At 28.1% G+C, this 22316-nt stretch overlaps 3 protein-coding genes and 1 long non-coding RNA gene across 7 annotated transcripts; 2 read left to right on the top strand and 2 right to left on the bottom strand.

The window, feature by feature from the left end:
* Positions 1-76: 76 nt before the first annotated feature.
* On the bottom strand, positions 77-1735 carry LOC100648437 (GATA zinc finger domain-containing protein 12). 2 transcript variants are annotated; one of them, XM_048406303.1, is made up of 3 exons: positions 1550-1735; positions 369-1304; positions 77-217 (listed from the first exon to the last, which is right to left on the bottom strand). In XM_048406303.1, exons 1-3 carry the CDS (start codon positions 1593-1595, stop codon positions 123-125), a joined length of 1077 nt encoding a protein of 358 aa, XP_048262260.1. In that variant the 5' UTR covers positions 1596-1735; the 3' UTR covers positions 77-122. The 2 variants fall into 2 exon arrangements, with proteins under 2 accessions (XP_048262260.1, XP_020719055.2); XM_020863396.2 differs by having other exon boundaries at positions 369-1693.
* Positions 1736-2410: 675 nt separating this feature from the next.
* Positions 2411-3205, bottom strand: LOC125385203. The gene is made up of 3 exons (XR_007224231.1): positions 3117-3205; positions 2782-2835; positions 2411-2695 (listed from the first exon to the last, which is right to left on the bottom strand). It is a non-coding gene; the product is annotated as an uncharacterized LOC125385203 (long non-coding RNA).
* On the top strand, positions 3151-17843 carry LOC100649499 (centrosome-associated protein 350). Of its 3 annotated transcripts, none has more exons than XM_048406278.1 (12): positions 3151-3712; positions 4289-4477; positions 4610-6343; positions 6429-6696; positions 6774-7207; positions 7278-7501; positions 7572-8996; positions 9380-9543; positions 9942-10132; positions 10238-14267; positions 14715-14746; positions 15192-15271. In XM_048406278.1, the coding sequence occupies exons 2-11, from the start codon at positions 4376-4378 to the stop codon at positions 14717-14719; spliced, it is 8577 nt and encodes a 2858-aa protein (XP_048262235.1). In that variant the 5' UTR covers positions 3151-3712; positions 4289-4375; the 3' UTR covers positions 14720-14746; positions 15192-15271. The 3 variants fall into 3 exon arrangements, with proteins under 3 accessions (XP_048262235.1, XP_003396201.2, XP_012164995.2); XM_003396153.4 differs by lacking the exon at positions 14715-14746 and adding an exon at positions 15353-17843 and having other exon boundaries at positions 3154-3712; positions 9966-10132; XM_012309605.3 differs by lacking the exon at positions 14715-14746 and adding an exon at positions 15353-17843 and having other exon boundaries at positions 3154-3712.
* A 1183-nt stretch (positions 17844-19026) lies between these two features.
* LOC100649691 (glycerol-3-phosphate phosphatase) lies at positions 19027-20468 on the top strand. Its single transcript, XM_003396155.4, has 6 exons — positions 19027-19117; positions 19298-19458; positions 19541-19678; positions 19764-19971; positions 20060-20201; positions 20282-20468. Exons 1-6 carry the CDS (start codon positions 19027-19029, stop codon positions 20466-20468), a joined length of 927 nt encoding a protein of 308 aa, XP_003396203.1.
* The last annotated feature ends 1848 nt before the right edge of the window (positions 20469-22316 follow it).

Genomic DNA, 22316 nt, shown 5'->3' with positions numbered 1-22316 from the left:
CATGATTGAAATTTTCAACAGGATTGAGTCTAGTATTGAAGGATTAAAAAGAATATTAAATAATAAACACTAAAAGTATTTTTAAAATTTGAAATTAAATGGTTTATTTATCTAGAAATCTTTTAAGGAGTTGAAGGAGTTATAGTTATGAAAGGAATTAGAAATAATTTATGTACCCTGCATAATTTGCACACTGGCGACTGTTTTACATCGAATCCTGAAAAAATTAAACGTTGCTATGTAACAAATTGTTACTAGTTCTTACAGTGAGATATAATTTTTGCATAAAGAAATAATTTTCGTATTTATGTGTTTATATTTAAATATTATTTATTTATTTTTTAAATTTAAATATTAAGATTACTTACTCTCATTCCTGTTTTCAAGTAAATTATCTGCTTTTTTTAAAATTTCTTTGCTTAATATTTCGATATCAGTTGATATGTTCGAAGACATGGTAGTGGTATCACTTATCTCACTTATATCACTGGTGGTAAATATCTTTCTACTCATCCATTTATTTACTATTTTACGAGGAAAAAAATGTTTTAATTTTCCTATACATTTCCCAGAGTACTCATAAGAATCGTTTAGTTCTGAATTGCTACTACTTTCATTGGAATCCTCCAATATTGTAATTAATTGCTCAGAATTGAATCTGTCTAAAGAAGATGTATTAAATGAAGATGAAACTTTACTTTTACTGTAGTTATTTATATTATTAATTGAAATTGTCGCCATATTATTAAATTTTTGTGTTTGACATACTGGGTCATTATTACTTATTTCAAAAGAATTGTGTGATTTGTCTGTTAAGTTGCTATTATTTGATAAAAACTCATTGCTTAAATGTCTGTTAATATAAGTTTTGCCTAATTGTTTTGTAGAGTCATGTCTTCCTAAAATTTCATCAAACATCTGCCTTAATAGTGTCCTTAATGAAACATCTTTATTTGTCTTGCAATTATCTTTTTCAGTGCCCATGTCTTGTAGATGTTGCAAATTACTTGAATTTTGTAAAAAATCATTCATAAGGTTATTGCTTACATCATCTGAATTAGATTTTGTACGAGGTAAAGAAAACAGACTTGTGCTATCATTGTGTTCAAATATACTTGAATTATGTTTGCTTCCTTCTGTATTAGTTGCAACTGATATGTCGATTTCTGTGTCTTCATTCCTTAATGAGAGACTAGAATCTAATACATCATGAAAACACTCGTTATCCGAGTATGAAAAAACCTCATCATTAATTGACATAAACATAGCATCATTTAAATTTATTCTTGAACTTGATTTTTTGCCTAGGTAAAATAATATACTTTGATTATTTGCAGGAAGGTATTCTTGCTTTTGGTTTGTTAAAGTTTTCCTTATTAAAAAATACATTAATTTTTAGCTACTAAATTGAAATTAAAACAAATTTTGTCGTAATTATATTAAGCAATATTTATGTTATAAACAAAATATGAATTTTTATGCAAAGAATATGTTTAAAATAAATTACTGCCATTCATTTTTTTTTTTATTAAAAAATGTTGCCACTCACAACTATATGTTTTATCTGTAGAACTTATGGAATTCGCTTGTTCCATATCTTCTATTTCAACTTACTGTTTTCATATACTCGTAGTCGTTGATCTCTTGACGTGTATCGGATGAGAAGAAATGCAAATACTACTTTGAAATACGTTATATTTAACTTCCAAAGTGTTTTGTTTACCAACAAATTTTGAAACACATAATGAATGATATAATTCCAATAATTTGTAATTGACAATATTATTCACTAAAGAAGATCTTATTATAACGAAAAACAAGATTTAATAAAAAAATTCGATCTTTAATATAAACAATACATCGTAAAAGATACAAGATTTCTCTACCGATTAATATCGAATAATCCAATGATAGTTTTGTAGAATTAAATTTGATTGAAAATGAGAAAAGGTCATGAGAAAAGGATATCATTTAATGCCAAATAATCAAATAAGATCAATATTATATGATTGAAGATATGGCAAAAATTATTTTAACAATTATATTAATTCATGCTCCCAAAATTCGTGCTCACAAAAAACGCTGTCAGAAGCTTCTAGATTTTGTAAACTTCATCTTTTATCTTCTATGCCTTTTTCCCTGTTTGAGGGAAAAAGCAAGGTTTCGAATTACAATCAAGTTTTATGTTTTGAAAATTATTAACTTGATCAGTTTCGCAGATAGTTCAAAAATGGCGCCGACTTATGGACTACAAAACCGCCTTAGAACTTAACGGTTGAGAAAGTAAACGCGAACGGCGCGATCTTTGTTTGTTTTGTTTGTATCGTTCAGGTTTATATAATATGTAATTTTTTCAAATATAAAAATTTATTTATTAATAAACAGAAATGTATAGAAATAAATTGCCTTTTTTTAAATGCTGACTTTTCGTATCGCCGAAATCGTGCCGCTTCCTATGGTATCATATTCTCGTGATATAAAATCACAAAATCGGTCGAAAGTATTTTCCAGGAGCTGAAAATTTCTACAAATTCTTAGAGTATGACGTCGTTTTCAAGAATCATTAAAATTGTGTTATCTTTTATGTTATCATGTTCTCCTGATACAAAATCGCTATTTTGACCGACATATTTCTCGTTCGAATAGCAAATTGTTCCTTTGCGTCTTTTTTTTCTTTCAGAAAATGACGTCATTTCTAGGAATTTTAGAAGGTGTCGAATACCTCTTACTTTATTCTTTTCAAATACTTTATTCTCTTAATATGTACATACCAATACTTACTAATTTTGTCGAACTTCTTTGTATTCTATAACGTATTCCTTCAATTAATGAAAACTGGAAAAGAATTGGTGATTGTGAATGTTGGAAGGGTTTTAAATGATTAAATGTTTTGTTCATTTGCAAAATAAGATTGTTTTATTCAGTCCAATTTCAGTCCAAGTTTACAGTAATTGTACAATTCTACAATGAGTTCATAATTTTCTATATAATAATTTGCATAATTGTGTGCTACATAAAACCAAAGTTAGCGCTCTACAAGTAATAATCCAAACTCAAATTCCCCAAACGAACAAACACACAAACACAACAAAATACATTTTATATTTACAACTCACTTCATGTTAGAAGCATTGATGTTGCCAGGACTGATAAAATCGCAAAAATTTAAGACGTTCGAGCAAATTATCTAATATTTTTTGTTTAATATTATACACGGTTATCGCTTTTTTCTTTTCACGTCGTTCTTGTAAAACTTCACGTATAACAAGTATAAAGGTTTCACGTAATATTATATTCATTATTAAAAATAGTTATGTGTTTCTTACGTTACTAGCATATGTGTTGCGTTTGTAAATAACTGTGTTATCGATTATTCAGATTTTGTCGTTGCCATATTTTCAATTTTATATAAGTAGGAATTCACGAAGTACCACGTGATTGTCGTTTACAAATGATCGTCGTAATGAAAGTTATTGTGTTTAGTATTATGAAAAAATGAATGATATATAATATATGAAAACCCGGGTTTTCTCTGAGTATCTCAAAAAGTATTTGTCAGTTTTCGTTAAATGTTTGAAAATTGATTTTATGAAACATATTTATGTAACACGGCACTCTGAATTAGGTTATAAATACGTTGAATCTTAACGTACTTTTGTGAACTAGTCTCGCCTTACCTGTGTTTAACGGTAATCGTATTAAATATCTAAATGTAAGTTTTCATGTATTAATAGATTAATAGATAATGTATTAATAAATTAGTAATTAATATATTAATAGATTAATAGATAATGCATTAATACATTATTAAGTTTATAATAAAATTATATATCAATATTATTATTTTATAATTTTTTGCATTAACAATGTAAATTATTTAATTCAGTTCATGAAATACCTTGACAATTAAATTTATTTTGGTTTATTAGGTTTATTTATTTAGGTTTATTACGAATAAGTGGAATATAATAGTTAGACTACACATTTTTATGCAGTTTCATATTTTTAAAAATCCAATTAAAAAAGTAGAGCCTTTGCAGAAAATTGGTTTTTCTACTAAGTATTATAGAATGTATTATTGTTTGAATATTTTACACACTTTAATATTATGTGCATTTGTGTAAGTTTGCTTACTTTTAAATTTCCTATAAATGCATAAAAATCTGCAGTGTAATGATTATTTATGAATTTTTATTCTTATATAATCACAATTATACAGATAAACATCAAAAAAATGTTTTGTTTTAAAAAAATATATATTTTTAATATTTATAAATTATATTTGTAGTTTATTAATTTATTGAACATATTACAAGTATGGAAAAGCAAGTGACAATTAAACAAAGATTGACTGCTGTGCAACAGATATAAAAATATGCGAAGTAGTTCCAAAAAGGAAGATACTAATGCAAAAAAGAAATATGTTTTTTTCACTGATCCTGACATTATTGCTCAACGTGCTGAAACATCTGCAGCAGTAAGTCAATTTTATTTTTTTGTTTTTATGTCATATGTATTGCAATGATTTTATAAATGAAAATAATTATCTATATATATGTATATATATATATTGTTAAAAGTATAATCTAATAAAATATAATTTTAACAGCAGCAAGATTATATTACCAAGCAGCTATCTAAAGACAAACCACCTCATGTTCCACTTCAATTTGACTTGAAAAGTCTAGAGAACTTATCATATCATTCTGTCCAACCATATCCTTTCACGTTTATAAGTGCTCTGAAACGAAAACTTGCTTTGAGCGATGGTTCTGAAGTCTATAGAAAAACATATGAATTAAATAATAAAAATGCAATTAAGTCTCCAACAATACTAGAGTCTAATAGTGTGCAGAATTTGCATGAAGTTGTACAAAAAATGGATTTTATAAGGCCATTGAAAGCACCAGATCTGAAAATTTCTGCAAAGAAATTAGATTTCTCGAACAGAGAAAATTGTGCATCGAAAGAGTTGATATCACCAAAATTTGAGACACCTACAAAGGAATTTCACGAAAGAGGAGAGAAACCAACAAAGAGCTTTGAACGAGTTCAAAGAAGATTAGATTTCTCAACATCAGATGTCTCATCTACTATTAACAGTGAAGTAGAACCATTAAAGGTGCCAAATATTTCTATATCTTCAAATTTATCAAAGAAGAAAGAATGCGTTAGAGAAAATTCTAGAGAAAAGGAAAACAGGTCTAAAAGAATTAGAAAAGATGAATCCTCATTCTCTAAACAAGATGATACAGTACAAGACTTTCTTAGAAGATCCAGAAGTCCAAGACATGCTTCTAGGAAGGATTTTTCTAATAATGTAAGTGAAAATACATTAGGTATAAAATTAAAAAATGACAGATTGTCATTTCATATTCCACGGGAAAGTGATTTTGTTCCAACAAAACCAAGACCAAAAAACTTTGCAACATCAACTGCTAAAAAGGTTAACGATAAGAAACATAGATCTATTAATACTAGATCTTTAAAGACAAGAGATATCTCTTTAGAATCTAAGAACAGATCTTATAGTAATGAATCACTTTCCGAACGATCTTCAAAATTATCAGACAAGCTCACAGTTAGAGAGTCTAGAAATATGTTTGAAAATTTCGATTACAAACATAAGGATGATTTACATACATTAAAACAAATAGATGATCAGAAATATATGTTTTCATCAGAAAGTAGACAAGTTCAACAACACAAAATAACATGTCAATCACAAGGAAAGACAGGAAATGTATTTTTTAAAGAGCAGAGTAAAAGATTCGAAAAAGTAAAACCATCAACTAGTAAAATGGATAGTAAAATGTATATAATAAACTCTAAGGAGTCTGAAAGTATAGAGAGTGTAACTGATTCAAATATTAGTGTAAGAACTCAAAGTCCAATCACTGTCTCTGCACAGCAGATGAGAAATAAAGATTCTGAAAAGATTGCACAAAGTATTAACATTAGTAAATCAAATAAAGCTACTGAAGATTCAAAATATACAGATGATTCTTTGACACAATATACTAGTGTAAATACAAAGAAAGAAGAAGAATCGTTTACACAAAGCGTTGCTACTACAGTTAAACAAACTAGTAATAGTAATGAATCTAATTTAAACAACAGTATTTTATCAAGTGCATTATTAGATCCAAGAAGAATTTCATTTAGAGATGAAAATCGTTCACAGCAAGAGGACTTTTGTGATTTAATTACGCCAGATATGAATCTTATGCCTCGATCTAAGCGAAAACGGCAATTTATGCAGAATAATAATATAGAAGCTGATTTTAAGTGTTCAAAACATAATATAGCTAAAACTGAAACAGAGCCAGAAAATATTTCATTGGTAAGTAAATATGTACAGTATATATTGCCATTGCCATTTTATTTAATCTATGCATTATGTTAGAAAAGCAATTTTACAATTGTAGTTACATCCAACTGCCTTACACATGCAATTTCAAGCTGAGCTGCATCTTCTTGATTCATTTAATGAATCACTGAGGCAAGTCATGGATGTTGAAAAATGTTTATATAATGTTAAACATGATCAAGAGAAAGAGTTACCATTACAACATAATCAGTCAAATGATCAAATAAAATCACATTTCTCTAAAGCAATGGATGAAAGAAATATTGATGATATGGAACATTGTAATGAAATTAGTAGATCACAGAAACATGTTGTCATTGATAAAGGTAGAAGATTTAATAAATTATTTATTATAATATATGAAAATTATTAATTACTAATGAAAGTATTAATGTTGACATAGCGTTTCCGACTCACAAAGTACATCATATTACAAGTCAAACTATGGGAAATGAGTTTGACAATGTAAATAAAATAACTAAACCAGTAGTTAAAGCTGTAGAAGTACAAACTCAAACAGTGAATGACATGGCAACTCAAACAGATATACGTCCAACTCGACGAAATGTACAAAATAGATGCTCGGAGATGTGTGGAATACCGTACGAACAAGAATTCATTGGAGACAGTGAAGTTCCACATCTTTCTTTAGATTCGGTAGAACAATTTGAAGATTTAGATCAAATAGAAGAAATATCTTTACCTAGTAAATTAAGAACGATGTCTGAAATAAGCTTGCATGAAACCACATCGTCTATACGGACAGAGACTGGAACGGAAATTAGCATCTCTACTCGAGACGTAACTTGTTCTTTTAATAAATATCTAGATCTAGAGGTAAGTATAATGGATTAAAATTTCCATATTAAAAATAAATTGAGATTAAATATATTACGCATTTTTGTAGATTGCACAGCTAATAAAAGACGAAAAACAAAGATATGATAAAATTGAGATGCTATTCAAATCTCGTGAAAAAACATTAAATGATCGAACTAAAAAATTAGTGAAACTAGAAGAACAAAAACGGGCATTAAAAGATACTGGGCAAGATAGTCGTGTTAGCTCTGTGAAAAAGAAGCAAAGAGCTTTACTTTTAAAATTACAACAAGAAAAAGACGAAATGAACAGGTATTGCAATTCTTTGTACTTAAAAATACTTTATTTAGTTTTTATATATTTATAAAGATTATGTTTTTAGATTAAAAGAGCTTCATAAAATTGCGAGCCAAGAACGTAAGCTTATGTTACAAAAACAGAGAAACATGTTTAATCCCCAAATATCCACTAAAAATATTTTAACAAAACTAAAACGAAGTGCAGATAGTCAGTCTCCAAGGAGATTATCTGGACCTATGAAGGGTTATGATATAAGGAGTAATAGTTCTATGAGTTCTCTAGTTGATTCTGATAAATCTCAGCACGATCGATCTCAAACAGACGCGCGCTTGCAAATATCAGAAAACGAATCACACTTTTCTAAAATCGACTTACCAAAAAGTAATAAATTCACGAATTTCATTGAGGGATCTAATACATCGTTTTTAAGATCGGATAAATCCGATGAAGCTATACAAAGCAATGTGTCTCAAGAAAAATGTCTTTACAAAACACAAAGGGATGGAAACATATCTAAATACGAAATAAAGTCAAGAAAATTTGAGGAAAAGATGCCCAAGGTGGATGTTACAAGACTGAAATCGCATCAACATTCTGTTGACCCAAAATTGATCTCGAATCATTCCATAAGCATTCCTGGGAAATATCTTTTTGAGAAAGAAAAATCTCCCGATATGTTAGAAGTACAACAGAATGTAAACAAATCTATCTCTGAACATATTAAATCAGAATCTGACACTTTAGTAGAAGAATTATCTAAAAAATCAAAGCCTTCTCAAGTAATTGATAATCATTTTCAGAGTATAGTGTCCCCAAGGGAATCTTTGAAAGCTATTACTACGAATAGCGAAATTTTGTCAGAAGAAGTAAGTTCTGTTAGTCAAGATACCATATTGAAAACATCAAAATCATCTCAAGTGTCTGAAGACATTTTACAAACGTACTCGAAAAGTTCTAAACGAAGCAGTAAATCAATTCCGACCGATATGTCTAGAAAGACCCAATATAGTTCCGAATCTAAATCAAATTTTAAACGCAGAAGTTCAAAATGTCAAAAAAGCAAATCGTCATCTAGCATACTCACCGAGAATATATTACGATCCAAGTCCAATTCTCAAATGTCAGAGGAGCTTGTCAAGCATCATAATAAACGAACAAAAATGGAAAAGGAATTTATTCAATTTGATAAGAACGATGAAACTGCACTTATGGATAAACATACAAAGGATAAGAATTTCAAATTACTAACAGATAGGATAGACGACTATGATAGCAAAGAGAATGTATTCTGTCAAAAAATGTTTGATAAAAGTGTAAACTCCTATGAAAATTCCTTTTGTAGCCAAGACAAGAATGGCCATAATTTCGATGAGACATCCACAAAATCTCAGATTAGTAATTTCGCTATTTCTCATCATAGTTCCGGAGAGAGTGACAGAAATTATTCTAAATCCGTGGTTGTTAGATCACAAGATCATAATTTGAAAACATCTAAAAAGCTTGAGCAGTAAGTATATGTTTCTTTAGATTAATTTATATATTTATATATTTTATCGTCATGATTTCGGAAAGTGTTTCTAATATGATGTTTAAATTAAATTAATAAATTTGTGAATCACTAGAGACACATGTAAGAAGTCTAATAATAAACTGTGTATTCACACTATGAAATGAAGCATTGTAAAAATAGATTCAGTGCACCGACGATTTGCATTCCGCCGTTATTGCAGTATTCCACTGTAGCAAAAATATTTGGCTTACTTCTTACGCCTAAATAATTGTTTTTAATAATTTGGAATTCTTGCAATTCTCACACAAATTTGTTTTTGTAGTTATTTTAATCGATAAGGAAAATGTATTCGTGTTATCGGATGTGGTTACATTTTTTAGAATTTTGAACGCACGTGAAGCTGCACTTACATCGCGGAAAAACTGTGTGGAAGAGTGGATGGCTTGGCATGCGAAATTAAGAAATGAAGAAGATCGTGTTGCACGAATGGAACAAGCTGCACTTAAACTTGTGACTGCAACATCTAATGTTTTTTCTCAACAAGGTAGTTTTATTGTAGAGTTTTTTCAAATACAACTTCATACGTGTGTATAATTCATACTTCGTACGTATTTTAAGATATATTATCGTTTATCAAATCTGTGAGAAATTTTTCAGAAAAATTCTTTATTTATTTTTAATAAGAACCATTAAACAAGTCAAACCTATGATTTGTTCCTTGCAAATTTTCAAAGTAATATTATTAAAGTATATCACATGTGTTTTCTACATAACTAAATGAAAGATTTAATAAAAAATTATTTATGTCAGTAATAGTAAAATTTCTTCATGAACGAACAAATACTTCTAAACGATAATGTGTATAAAATATACTACTTAATAATTTGCATTGAATCATCTATTTTATATAAATATACATCTTTTAACTCTGATAACTATCAGAGAGAAGTATGTGTCATTTTATAGATACTACTATTTCATCGGACACGAGCGATATCGAAGGAAGAATAGAGTTACTCACTGAAAAATTAGCTGAAAGACGAATAGAAATGTCACGTTTGAAAAGGGAAGCCAGGAAACAGACTAAACAAAAACTTCGGGCTTTAGAAGCTAATTTACTGCATCAAATCAAGGTAGATAATTTAATATTGTTAATAGATTTGAATATGATTTTATAATAAATTTGATGAGATAAATCTTATGTTACATTTATTGAATGATTTGTTATGTTCAAACAGAAATATGATACAACGATTTACGAAATGCGTAAGAAACTGGAGTCGAAAAAAGGATCTTCTAAAGACAGTGAGAAATTAGCGATAGAGTCCAAATCTTTGGCAGACTTCAAAATACCTGAGATTCCTCTGAAAAAGCTACAGGATATGTTCAAAAGCAGCGATTTGTTGAGGTCTAGGTCGGAATCTGATTTATTTTCCACGAAAAAATTACCAGTAAAAGATTCCATAAAAAATATTAATTTATTACGAGATGAAATCATTGAAGCTAAGCATGATAGAAATCACTCGGAAAAGACGCTTAAATCTTCAAGAAGTATGAGAACATTAGAACAACCAAGTTCCGCAAAAATGAGTACGGCAAATCACCGCACTCAATCAGTTTTTGATGAAATCATATCAGAAAAAATTGAAATTGATAAACTTGGTTCTGCTGCGATGTCATCACTCTCAGATGGACGATCTGACAAAAATATTCCTTGTGAAACTGGACAATATAAAGATGAATTTCGAAATAATCAAAGTATTTCTGAAGGTATTAGAACTGAAATTAATACATCAAAGTCTGAAACAGATATACTTACACAATCGGAAGCTAAGCTTTCTCAGCATGATACTACGATTCAGTCTGATTTAAAGGAGTATAAATCTGATTTTGATACGTTTTCTGAACAGTCTCAGGCTAGAACTATTTCATCACAACATTCAGAACATTCACATATTTCTTCGAGAAAATCCAGTAATATTCAAAATTCTAATGCAGAAATCAACACTGAATCTGTTAATGAAAGTCTTGATTTTTCCAAAAAAGTAGACTTTTTGCGTTTAAATAATCAAAATTTGAATGAGGATATAAGCTCATTGGAAAATGAACTAAAGATACTTTCAGAGATGATGTCGCGTTTTAATAAAAAATCAAACGAAGAAAGAAAATATGAGTCACAAAATGAAGAGAGAAGTACATCGAAAGGAATATCAGAAATACTTTCAGTATCTGATAAAAATAACGAAATTTATGATGAGAAAATCGTAAAAGAAGACAAAAGCACAGATGTAGAATTATATGAAGAGAAGGGTAATTCTGACATTCCACAGTATTTAACGAATAATACAAAATTGAAATCAGTTACTAACATCAGTGATAATAAAAGTATAACGAAAGAAGACGATAATGTAATATCTGTTATGATGCCTCAAAATAAAATATCGCCTTCTAGGTCAAATATTCAAGAAATTGATTATAAAGCGAGAAGCAAAAAAATTTTAAATGAAATCGAGAAATCTATAATATTAGAACATATTAAGGCAACTAAGGATGATCTCAGTCGCTCAGAGATGTTAACCGAAAATAATAATTTAAGCTTGCATAAAAAAGATGAAGAAGTGTCTTGTGATACTTCTGTTGGAATCAGATCCATATCCGAAATTTGCTCAAAAACAATGCAGAATGAAGAATGTATAAATATTATGGAATTTGAAACAGTATATTCTGAAGAAAATGTTGATGCAAATATTGAAGAAGATTCGGTTAACTCATATAATTTAGAGAGTCATCAATCATTGGAGTCGAGTAAAAGTTCTTCATTATGTTTAGAAAAATCCAACTTAGCTGAGAAGAGTAAGTCTTCAAATCAATGCACAAATATCAATCATAGTTCAATAATAAATGTACTTAATATAGAAACTCAATCTGAAAATAAAAATGATCCATCTCTTAAACAAGTTCTGCAGGATATTTCAAAACAGACAATAGTTACAGAATATGTAAATGAATTATTAAAAAGACAAATTTCTCCGCAGTTATCAAATTCGTCCAAACAAAATGATAGTTTTAAGGAACCAATAGATTATATGGAAGATACAGTGAATGATAGTAAATACCAAAATATAAATGATATATGCACATCTTCAAAAATAGAAGATTCAGAATTATTCTTAAATGAATCCAAAGAATTTAACGATAATAATAAGAATGAAATTTCATTTCTACAAACTGATATGGGAAAACTTAAAGAAATTTCTCAAAAATCTGTTCAGGAATCTAAACATGATGCCTTTGATCGTGCTTTAAGTATTAGTAATCAAGAAGTCGATAAGAATGGAAGTCAGGCACATGAAGGATTTATTAATAAAAGTTTTGATAAAGATGATTGGACCGCATCTGATTCATTTGATATTCATTCTGCATGGAAAAATTCTCAAAGTCAAATTTCAAAATTATTCAATGATGACTCGAGTATATTGTCAAGTTCAAAAGATACATTCCAGTCAACTAATGATTCTAAAAATCAAATTAACACAATCACCGATATAGAAGATATAGAAAATATTTCACTATTTATTCCAAAAAGTGAATCTACGAATATTGACATATATGGAATCAAACTTGATGAAACGATATTAGATTCTCATTTTGAAAGTTCTGATAATAAAGCTAAAAATATTTTGAATATAATTACGAAAGGTAATGATAAAGAGCAATATGAAGAAGACACTGTGCACAGTATAGAAACTGATGATTTCCAAAAGGCTATTTATGATTCTGTGATTAAGATACTGGATAAGGTTGAAAAGAGCATTGAGGATAATTCAACAAGAGAAAATGTTGAGAACCATGTACATAGTATAGGAAGTAAAACTAAAATAAAAGCCACAGTACAGGAAAAAGAGAAACCAGTTTTAAGTAGTTTTATCTTACAAGATAAATGTTTGAAAGAAAATAAAGGTAACACCATTGATACTAATGAAGAAGCTGCTAACAGAAATGTCAATGAAGAGATTATAGCTAATGAAGTTAGTACAGAGACTGCTGTAAGACTAGATGTGCACCTAAAAATCAAAGATGATGATAATACATGTCTTAGTGAATCTAAATCTCGCGAAATTATCATAACAGAATTAGAACCAGGGAGTGCTGAAAGTGAATGTTTATCAGAACTCGAAATTGATGCTAAAGTAGAATTAGCAGAAGAAGAACTTATAGAAATAAATAAAAGTGATGACAAAGAAGAAATACAAGACAAAATAACACAAGAACAAAAATCCTTGGAACCCATAATAGAACAAGATAGTTCTGATGGTGAACAACTTGATAATTTAGTTGAAGTAACTGAAAGTGTATTGGATGTTATAGAAAAAGAGACTAAATATTTTATAGATTCTATTACCGAATCAGAATCGACTTCACATAATAAAACAGATATTCAAAGTGTTGAAATACAAGAAAATAAAATACAAAGTAATGTAACTCCTTCCACAATAATAAATAATGTTAAAACAGTAGAAAATGTTGAGGTAATTGTATCGGATGTCTCACCAAATATAGGGGATAAAACCTTTGATATTTTGAAAGATCCAGAGTATGAAGATATTTCAGAAGAAAGTCTTGAAGTTTCTGAAATATTCGATAAAAGTGAACTTCAGAAATCTGCTGTTTTACGAAAATCATCTTCTATACCGGAAAAATATGAAGCAATACAAAAATCAGGAGAAGTATTGAAAATACTTGATGAAATTGCACAGAAATTTTCATCAAGTTCAGAAAATGATATAAACAAACTTCAAGACAATAAATATATTTCTGGAGATAATAAAAAATCACAAACTGAAATTTCTGATACAGATAGCATTGCATATTCAAAAGTAGATAATAAAGCTATTGATAAACATGAACAACCTCTAATAAATAATTTGGAAAGCCAACAGTCTAAAACAGAAGTACTAGAAAAAGAAAATCAATTGATGAAAGCAGTGATTAATTTAAATAAAACAGAAGAAAAAGAAAAGCAGGAACAAGATGTATTATCTGAGTCAAGTGAGGGCAGAGATACACCGAAAGGTGTATCAGAAATTGAGATGGATTCTCCTAGAGATCATAATGATTCAAGATTGGATATCGACGTGTTAAATGATGATTTATTAAGTAATTCAAACATAGAAAATCAAAATGCAGATTCGAAGAATACATTCCATGCTACACCCATTGTTGCAACATCTGAAAAGGATATAGAAATCATGATAGATAAATTAAAAGGTATGATTTTTATTTATTGTAACTATTTCATTACTATTAAATTAAGGCTATGCAATTTAAATTTTGGTAAAAATATATTTTTAAATATCTATTTCATAATTCAATATATGGAGGAGTATTTCTTTCATATTTTGTAAATGTTTTTTAATTTTTTAATCATAATTCTTTATATTAAATGTATATATAAATAATTCAAATTATTGAGTTGTAAATTATATCGTTATTGAATGGATATTTAAATATGTAATACATACATATTTTTATAGTATTAAATACATATTGGATACAACCAACTTAGTTTTAATATTATTTATATAATTTAATGCATAAATGATAATACATTCTTGCATATCACATATATTACAGAGACACATTCTGATTTTTATGTTGGCTGTGTATTCCTGTGCAAAGCATTGCCTCGTATAGCCATGTATTATTTATTTTCAGAATAGCAAAGTCGAGATAATAATTACTTAAAGGTAATACAACACGAAACTTTGAATGAAACAAACATTGACTTGTTCCTTTTATACAAATCAGTGTTGCATGAGTGCTTGATATTTACTTATTAATTTCTGTATGCACAAAAAAAGCCTGTAAATATTGTGCAACACAACACAATATAAAACATTGTATCTTCTGTTCTCTTTAGATACTTTTAAAAGAAAATGACTATTGTATACATATATATGATCTTGGAATGTATAATTTTATCACAGCTTCATACTGTTTTATTAATGCATCAGAATATTTTTTTTATCCATATTTGGATGTTTTTCTTTTCTTTTTAAAATCATCAAAGCACCTAATCAAAGTAAAATGTGAACTCATAATGTAATGTAAAGATTCGTGTTGCTTTTCCTAGACAATTTATTTATAAAGCTTTTCATGAATTTGTATTATTTTACATTTTTATTTACACAGCCTCATTGAAGCAACCTGGTATGGAGGCAGATTGGGAAGCAAAATTGCTTCGCATTGAACAACTTCAAATTGAGTTAGAGGTAACAATTCATTCCTGCTATCTTATTCTATTGTTTATGTAAAAGTTATTTCCCTATACATATATCATCCCTTTATAATAGATTAAGAAATTAGAAGCAGAGGAAGTATCATTCTATGTTCGAGAAATACCAAACAAACCACCACCTCCGTACACACCACCTGGTGGTGGTGCAAGAATTTCAACATCCCTTGGATCATCTTCTCCTCCTCCAGCTGTAATTCCCTCCAATATAGAAGAATTAACGGCATTTACTGAAAAAGCCACGGCTATAATATTTAATGCCAAAGAGGCTGGAGAAGATATCATGAGCTTAGAAGCTCCTCCTGAAATCTGCGAGTTAACCAAAGAAAACGACGAGACTGTAAAAAAGGATAGAAGAATTTACAACACATTCCTCTTTGATCTGTGCAAAGAAACAATCGCCGAAGTTTATCAGGCCGAATACGAAAAACCAGGTCCAAGTTGGACAAAACCAAATGTGAAAACAAAACCTACAATGAAAATCCCTAAGACTATACAAGAGCTTAATGCTTATGTGAATAAGGAAGTGGCCACGTTATTCGGTTTCAAAACGAAACTGCAACGGGAAAACATGGTGATGCGTTGGAGCAGAAAACGAAGGGACAGGGTTGATGAATTATTGGCTAGAGAAGCTCAGGCTGAGGAAGATGAATGGACGAAATTCCATCATGATGAACTCGCGGTAAAAAATGGTCTTACTGTAACTATATTAGATACTCTGTTAATGGAGACTGTGAATGTAGTTAAAGTGGCATACGCAAAAAAAAGAAAAGTAATGGTTTAGTTTCTTTCTTTATTCTTTCTTTTTTGCAATGTTATGACTAACGACTGAGATTACCAATATATATGAACTACGGAACAACCATTTAATTATGAAAAATAGTATATATTATTTTAAAATTCAGTAAACTGGCCTGAACTGCCATATTTTAATGAATTTTTATAATAATTAATTTTTATGTGTGCCCTATACATGATTTGTAGGCTGGTTCCTATTTATTTCTTTGATAAATCAATCGTAAATACGAAAATAAAATGTGTAAGGGATTCATTTCATGAATTTTAGAATTGTAGAAGGTATTTGTGTATCAGTGTGTAGAACTCGATAATCAAACGCTATAAGTTCGTTTTGTTAAAATTAAGAAATAATTATTACAGCTTATAGTACATAGGTTTATCACACTCTATATTCACATATATTGGGATATAATAACATACTTAATATAGCGGAATCCCGTTGATATTTAATTTTAAGAAGAACATATAGTGTTGTTGCTTTAATAACTGTGAGCGTTTTGTTCGAATAATTTTTCAAGTAATATTATTTTATATAGTTATTAATGACATGTACCTTATTTGAGTTGTTTCACTTTTATATATATTTTTGACTTTTATGTAATAAGTAACAATAAGTAACAATAAGTAATAAATAATAATTGCAACTAACTTGTTACAGAAATATTATAAACATTTTGATTAAGTGTTATACAACGTTACTCAAACAAGTATTTATTAATTATTCAAACATATTAAATATTCGAACAAAATGCTCTTTCAGTTATTACATGTAACCATTATAATTGTGTTATAAAAGATGTCGGCTATGGAACATAGATAGTATGTTCTTATGAGGCCACATCAGATTTCGTAGAATTATGCTCAACTATGTATAATAAAATTAACAAAATTTCAACTAAAAGACTGATATTTCGGGGCCATTTCGATCCAAATTAAAAACATTTTAGAAAGATGCATAATTACAAGTAGTCGGTAGTTGAACGTTGGTTATTAATTGGCATTGAAAAAAACTCTCCAAGTTGACTATCTGCAACAAGGAGATTGCTTCGCTTTTCTACTGTAGCCCCTTTATTACATAAGAATGAATATATGAATGTAAAAATAAGATACTACTTTTGTGCTATCAACTGCAACATGTTAACGAACTGATAAATCAGTTACACATTTTAGTCTAATTTCAGTTGGCAATATGCTAACTCTTATTCTGTCGGACCTAAGTTTATATTTGTGGTTGTGATGTCGATTTAATATCCATGAAACGATAGAAGTGATGAGTTAATTACATGAAAGTACAGAAGCGATAGGACAAATGAAACATTAGCTTTAATTACCATGAAATGTCAGTTATTGATACTGTGTGATGAGTTCAAGTGTTTAATTGATTTATTGTACGTCTTTAGAAAACATCGTGAACTCTGGTCTTTTAATTTTAATGGTCTTTAAAATTCTATATTTTAGAAATGTACATACAACGATAAGGTTCAAATTGTAGAATACTACGTTTTCCTTCGTAGAGATTTCTACCAATCTGTTCTTAACAATTTCTTAAGTTTTTCGTCTATTATGTGAGTTTCTTTTAACTTCTGTGTTGTCTAGCTTCACTTCTTTTTTTATTTTGCAGTCAGTTTGACAATCTGAGATTGATTGCATACATAGTTGTTATATATACATAGATATTGTTCGCATACGTAGTGTTGAATATGTACTTAACTAAGGTATAATATATTTTATAATAAATTTTTTGAAAAATTTATGGTGACTTTGTTAATAAACGAAAAATAGAATATATTTTAGATATTATTTTAGATAATGAAATTTATCAAATTGAGTATAATGTAAAGAACATTTATTTTGTGTGAAACAAATAATATGTAATTTAATATTACATATGTTTTTTTGTGTTTATTAAGATCATATTTATTTTGATTATATCTTTAATGAATAAAATATTTTTTTAAGAAAATAAAGGTGATGGAAGGAATAAGCATATAAAAAAGAAATGGGCAAAAACATAATAAGGGTTACAATGCAAAAACAATGTAATGATAGAATAAATATGTATATTATGATATTGATGTTCATAATATTTGACTTTTATTTATAAACATGTAATAATACATATTATTTATAGACCTAGAAACATTATAGATTACAATACAATTTATAAACTATATTTCATTTTCCAATTGCTCGATCAATTATAATAAGTCAAAAAATTAGATTTTTTTATATTAAAATCATTTGTTTTTTATTCTTCAAGATACAGTATAACATTTTTATATAAAAATCGAGTATATCATTACAGATTCTTTTATATGATCTATTTAAATTTTGCAAAATAATTAGTTATATTCGGACTGTTTAATTGTCTTTACATAAATATTATGTTATGTGTAATCCAAATCTAGTTCAATATATACGATTCAAAATCCCGCCGCAAACTGGCCGACATCCACGTGCGTTTGTTACAGCTAGAGATTCCATTCATTGGATGAATCCTATAAATAAGAGCCTATATGGCATCAAAATAAGCCATCAAATATACTAAAAACATTCAATAAGACGTATTTTTGGATTATATGCATTGAAAATTACTAAATTGCAATAAAAAAGGCAATAACTTTATGTTCATTAAATCGAAGTGCAGCCCATATTATTTCTCTATCGATATTGATATATATAATTGCCAATCATATACATTTGTAGTTTGGAATGATACAGGAACAATTTATATTCCTATATTACGTAACCAGCACGCAAGGTCACGTTACAAATGCGTGAATGTCAATGATGGTACTGATAGTTTGATAGACATGCTCTGTTTAGGATCATCTCTTTAGTTACCGCGGTTAATTGCTAAAGAGTGTACTTTGTGTGAATAGTAGACTTAACTTCACTTCAGTTTGAAAAGTCGTATCTGCAGGTTATTGCAAAATGGCGACAAAACGTTATATATTGTCATTATCAAGTGCAGAATTTAAAAATTTCATAGACTCCATTGATGTAGTTTTATCAGACTGTGATGGTGAGTGATTATTTAATGCAAAATAATTTCTATAAAAAATTGTTGGAAATAAATATGCGTACATTGTTATTTTTATATCATATTTTTGATATTGGAGTATTTAATAATTGTAAGATAATAATAGACAAATACTTCAATGTACAATGTCATAAATGGTATTTTAATCTCAGTAAACCTTAGGCGTACTATGGAAGGAAACCCAAGTAATAAAGAATTCACCTGAAACTGTAAATAAGTTTAAAGAATTAGGTAAAAAGTTTTTTTACATAACAAATAGTAATACCAAAACCAGGTCTGAATTTGTGGACAAGTGTAAAAATCTTAAGTATGATGCAACAATAGTAAGTAAAATATATGATGTAATGTTTTGGATTAAATAATATGCATTTATTGTTTAAAATGTTATTTTAAATTTTTCTTCAGGATGAAATAGTATGTTCTTCATTTTTGGCTGCTATGTATCTTAAGGAAAAAAGATTTAATAAAAAAGCATACGTAGTTGGGAGTGATGGTATTACCAAGGAATTGGAAGCTGAAGGTATCAAACATTTTGGTGTCGGAGTAAGTCTTTTTAAACAAAAGATATATAATTTTCTCCAAAATTTCAGCTCAAATTAACAATATGAAATTTGTTTTGTTATTGTAGCCAGATGTAACGGAAGGTGATGAAGTAGAAATGATAGAAAACTTTAAACCAGACCCAGAAGTTGGAGCAGTTATTGTAGGCTTTGATAAACACTTTAGTTTTCCTAAGCTTGTGAAAGCTGCCACTTATTTACAAGATCCAAATGTTCATTTTATAGGGACAAATTGTGATGTAGAAAGACCATCGCCAAATACTAATAAATTCCCAGGTTGCAAAATTATTTATTATGCTACACTATTAATATATTTATTTCAAATATTTTTTAAAATTTTGAAGTATAAATTTTAATTATATAGGAACTGGATGCTTCATAAAGATTATAGAAATGGCATCCAATAGATCGGCAGTGATGCTTGGAAAACCAGAATCATTTTTGAGTGAATATATTATAAAGAAATATGGTTTAAATCCTCAAAGAACACTTATGATTGGTGACAAGTAAATATTATTCATAGTCATAACACTATGCAGCAGTAGTTTATTATTGGTATGTTTAAAACATAATTATTCTATTTCAGTTGTAATACTGACATTCTTCTTGGGAAACGTTGTGGATTTAAAACTCTTCTTGTATTAACGGGTATTACAACACAAAATGACGTAGATGCCATGAGCGCTTCTACTACTAGCTCTAAAGATTTGATAATTCCAGACTATTATGCAAATGAGTTAGGTGATGTACTAAAAATGATTGCATCATCTTGATAATTTGGTAATATATAATTATTTCATTCTCATTTATATTTTTTGGTCTTCCTAATTGTTTGGATTACTAATATAATTATTTATTTATTATATCATATGCAAGAAATATTTTTCAATGTTCCTTCATATATATATATATATATATTTTTGTCTAATTAAAGATGTTTTATTATATAAAAATTGTTTAGTTACAAGTACAATACATAATTGTTAATATAGAATATAGCTAATATAGAAATGTGCATATAAAAATATAGTGTTATAACATTATATGTAACATGTTCAATTTTAGCTAAAATAGTATCTTAAATAATATTAAAAATGATTAGTGTTTTAATTCAAATACAAAATGACAGTACAAATATGTAAAAACATTACTGTATTAATTTTGGGTATTTTTTATTAATATAACCTTTTGATAAATGTTCTTGAAAGAAACTGAAAGAAAAGATTTGCCAAAAAAATTATATCTATATGATAGTCTGTGGTTACTGATAGAATTAGCATTTTGTATTTACTTGTATGCCTAAATATTTTTATAACATTTAAAACGTTGCATGCCTGGTGCATACAGCGAGAATTACGTAAAATATGGATCTATGTTTAACTCAGCAATGAAGTTATAGTTTACATATATTACATATATATGTTATATTATATGTTGTGTGTATGTAGTAACAATAAATGTTAAAAGCATATATAATGTTTATGTTATATATTTTTTATGTATTATATATTTACATTAAAGCATTTCTTAATATTATGGTTACTTTAAATAAGACATACAAGAATTTATTGGTTTTATTAATTTTCGAACTCAGAAGCATCAATGGATCTTAAGCTTTTAATTTATATTTGAATATTTTTTGTATCAAAAAATATTGCAATATTTGTTCATATTTTTTAAAAATCAATCTTATCAGAAAAATAGATCTATATATAACAAATATTAACATCTAATATTTAAGAATTGTCGTTCAATATATGGAGTAAATCTCTTGTAATATGAGTAATAATAGACAATATCTCAGGGATTGATTCAGCATCTGAAAAAAGTTCATGTAAATATATGCCTGTTTGACCTTGTTTACAAGCTATAGCAAATTTTATGTTGTAATAATCAATAAAAGAAGTTATCAGAATAATTTAAATAAAAAAATGCAAATTCCTGAACTGTAACATCCTGAAACAGTGTCATTCTCAATTTAAAATATTCTTGTTCATTATGAAGATTATAAAATATCTCAAATAGAAGGAGCACATTTTTAAAAATATACGGTTTAATGTGTTTTCGAAACTTGGAAAACATGAATTCGTGGACGATTGCTATCTTGTAGAGGCATTATGATAAAGATAAATTAATATATACATATGTAGTATATACGTATAGTGCGTATTGTGATACTACATACTAGTCTCTCAATAAATATATTACAGAGGCTTATTATAAAGTAAGCACGATATTAGCGAAAGTTGAAGTGATTGAATGTGCCAGAAATCTTTGTGATAAATTGGTAATAAAGTGATAAATAACGAAGATGGATAGGACACCTGTTGCTTTGTAGAAGGAAACATGTATGAGATTTCGTCAAATGATAATGTTTGCATATTTTGAATGTGCCGAAATGCATCATTCACCTTATGCTTAAAAATGAAAGTTATATGATTATACATCTATATATATGCACATATTTTATTATTGTATGCAGGATATTTGAAATTGAGATATATTATGGTTACACATTTCAAGGTGCATGTAATAACGAAAATGGAAATTGGGAAGTACGAATATTTCTGCTACAGAGAAATTTTTTATTTATTTGTTATTTCCTTTTTTTCCTGTTTTTA

Source organism: Bombus terrestris, chromosome 6 (genome assembly GCF_910591885.1).
Source record: "Bombus terrestris chromosome 6, iyBomTerr1.2, whole genome shotgun sequence".
NCBI lineage: Eukaryota > Metazoa > Arthropoda > Insecta > Hymenoptera > Apidae > Bombus > Bombus terrestris.
This window is presented reverse-complemented; position numbering and strand designations above follow the sequence as displayed.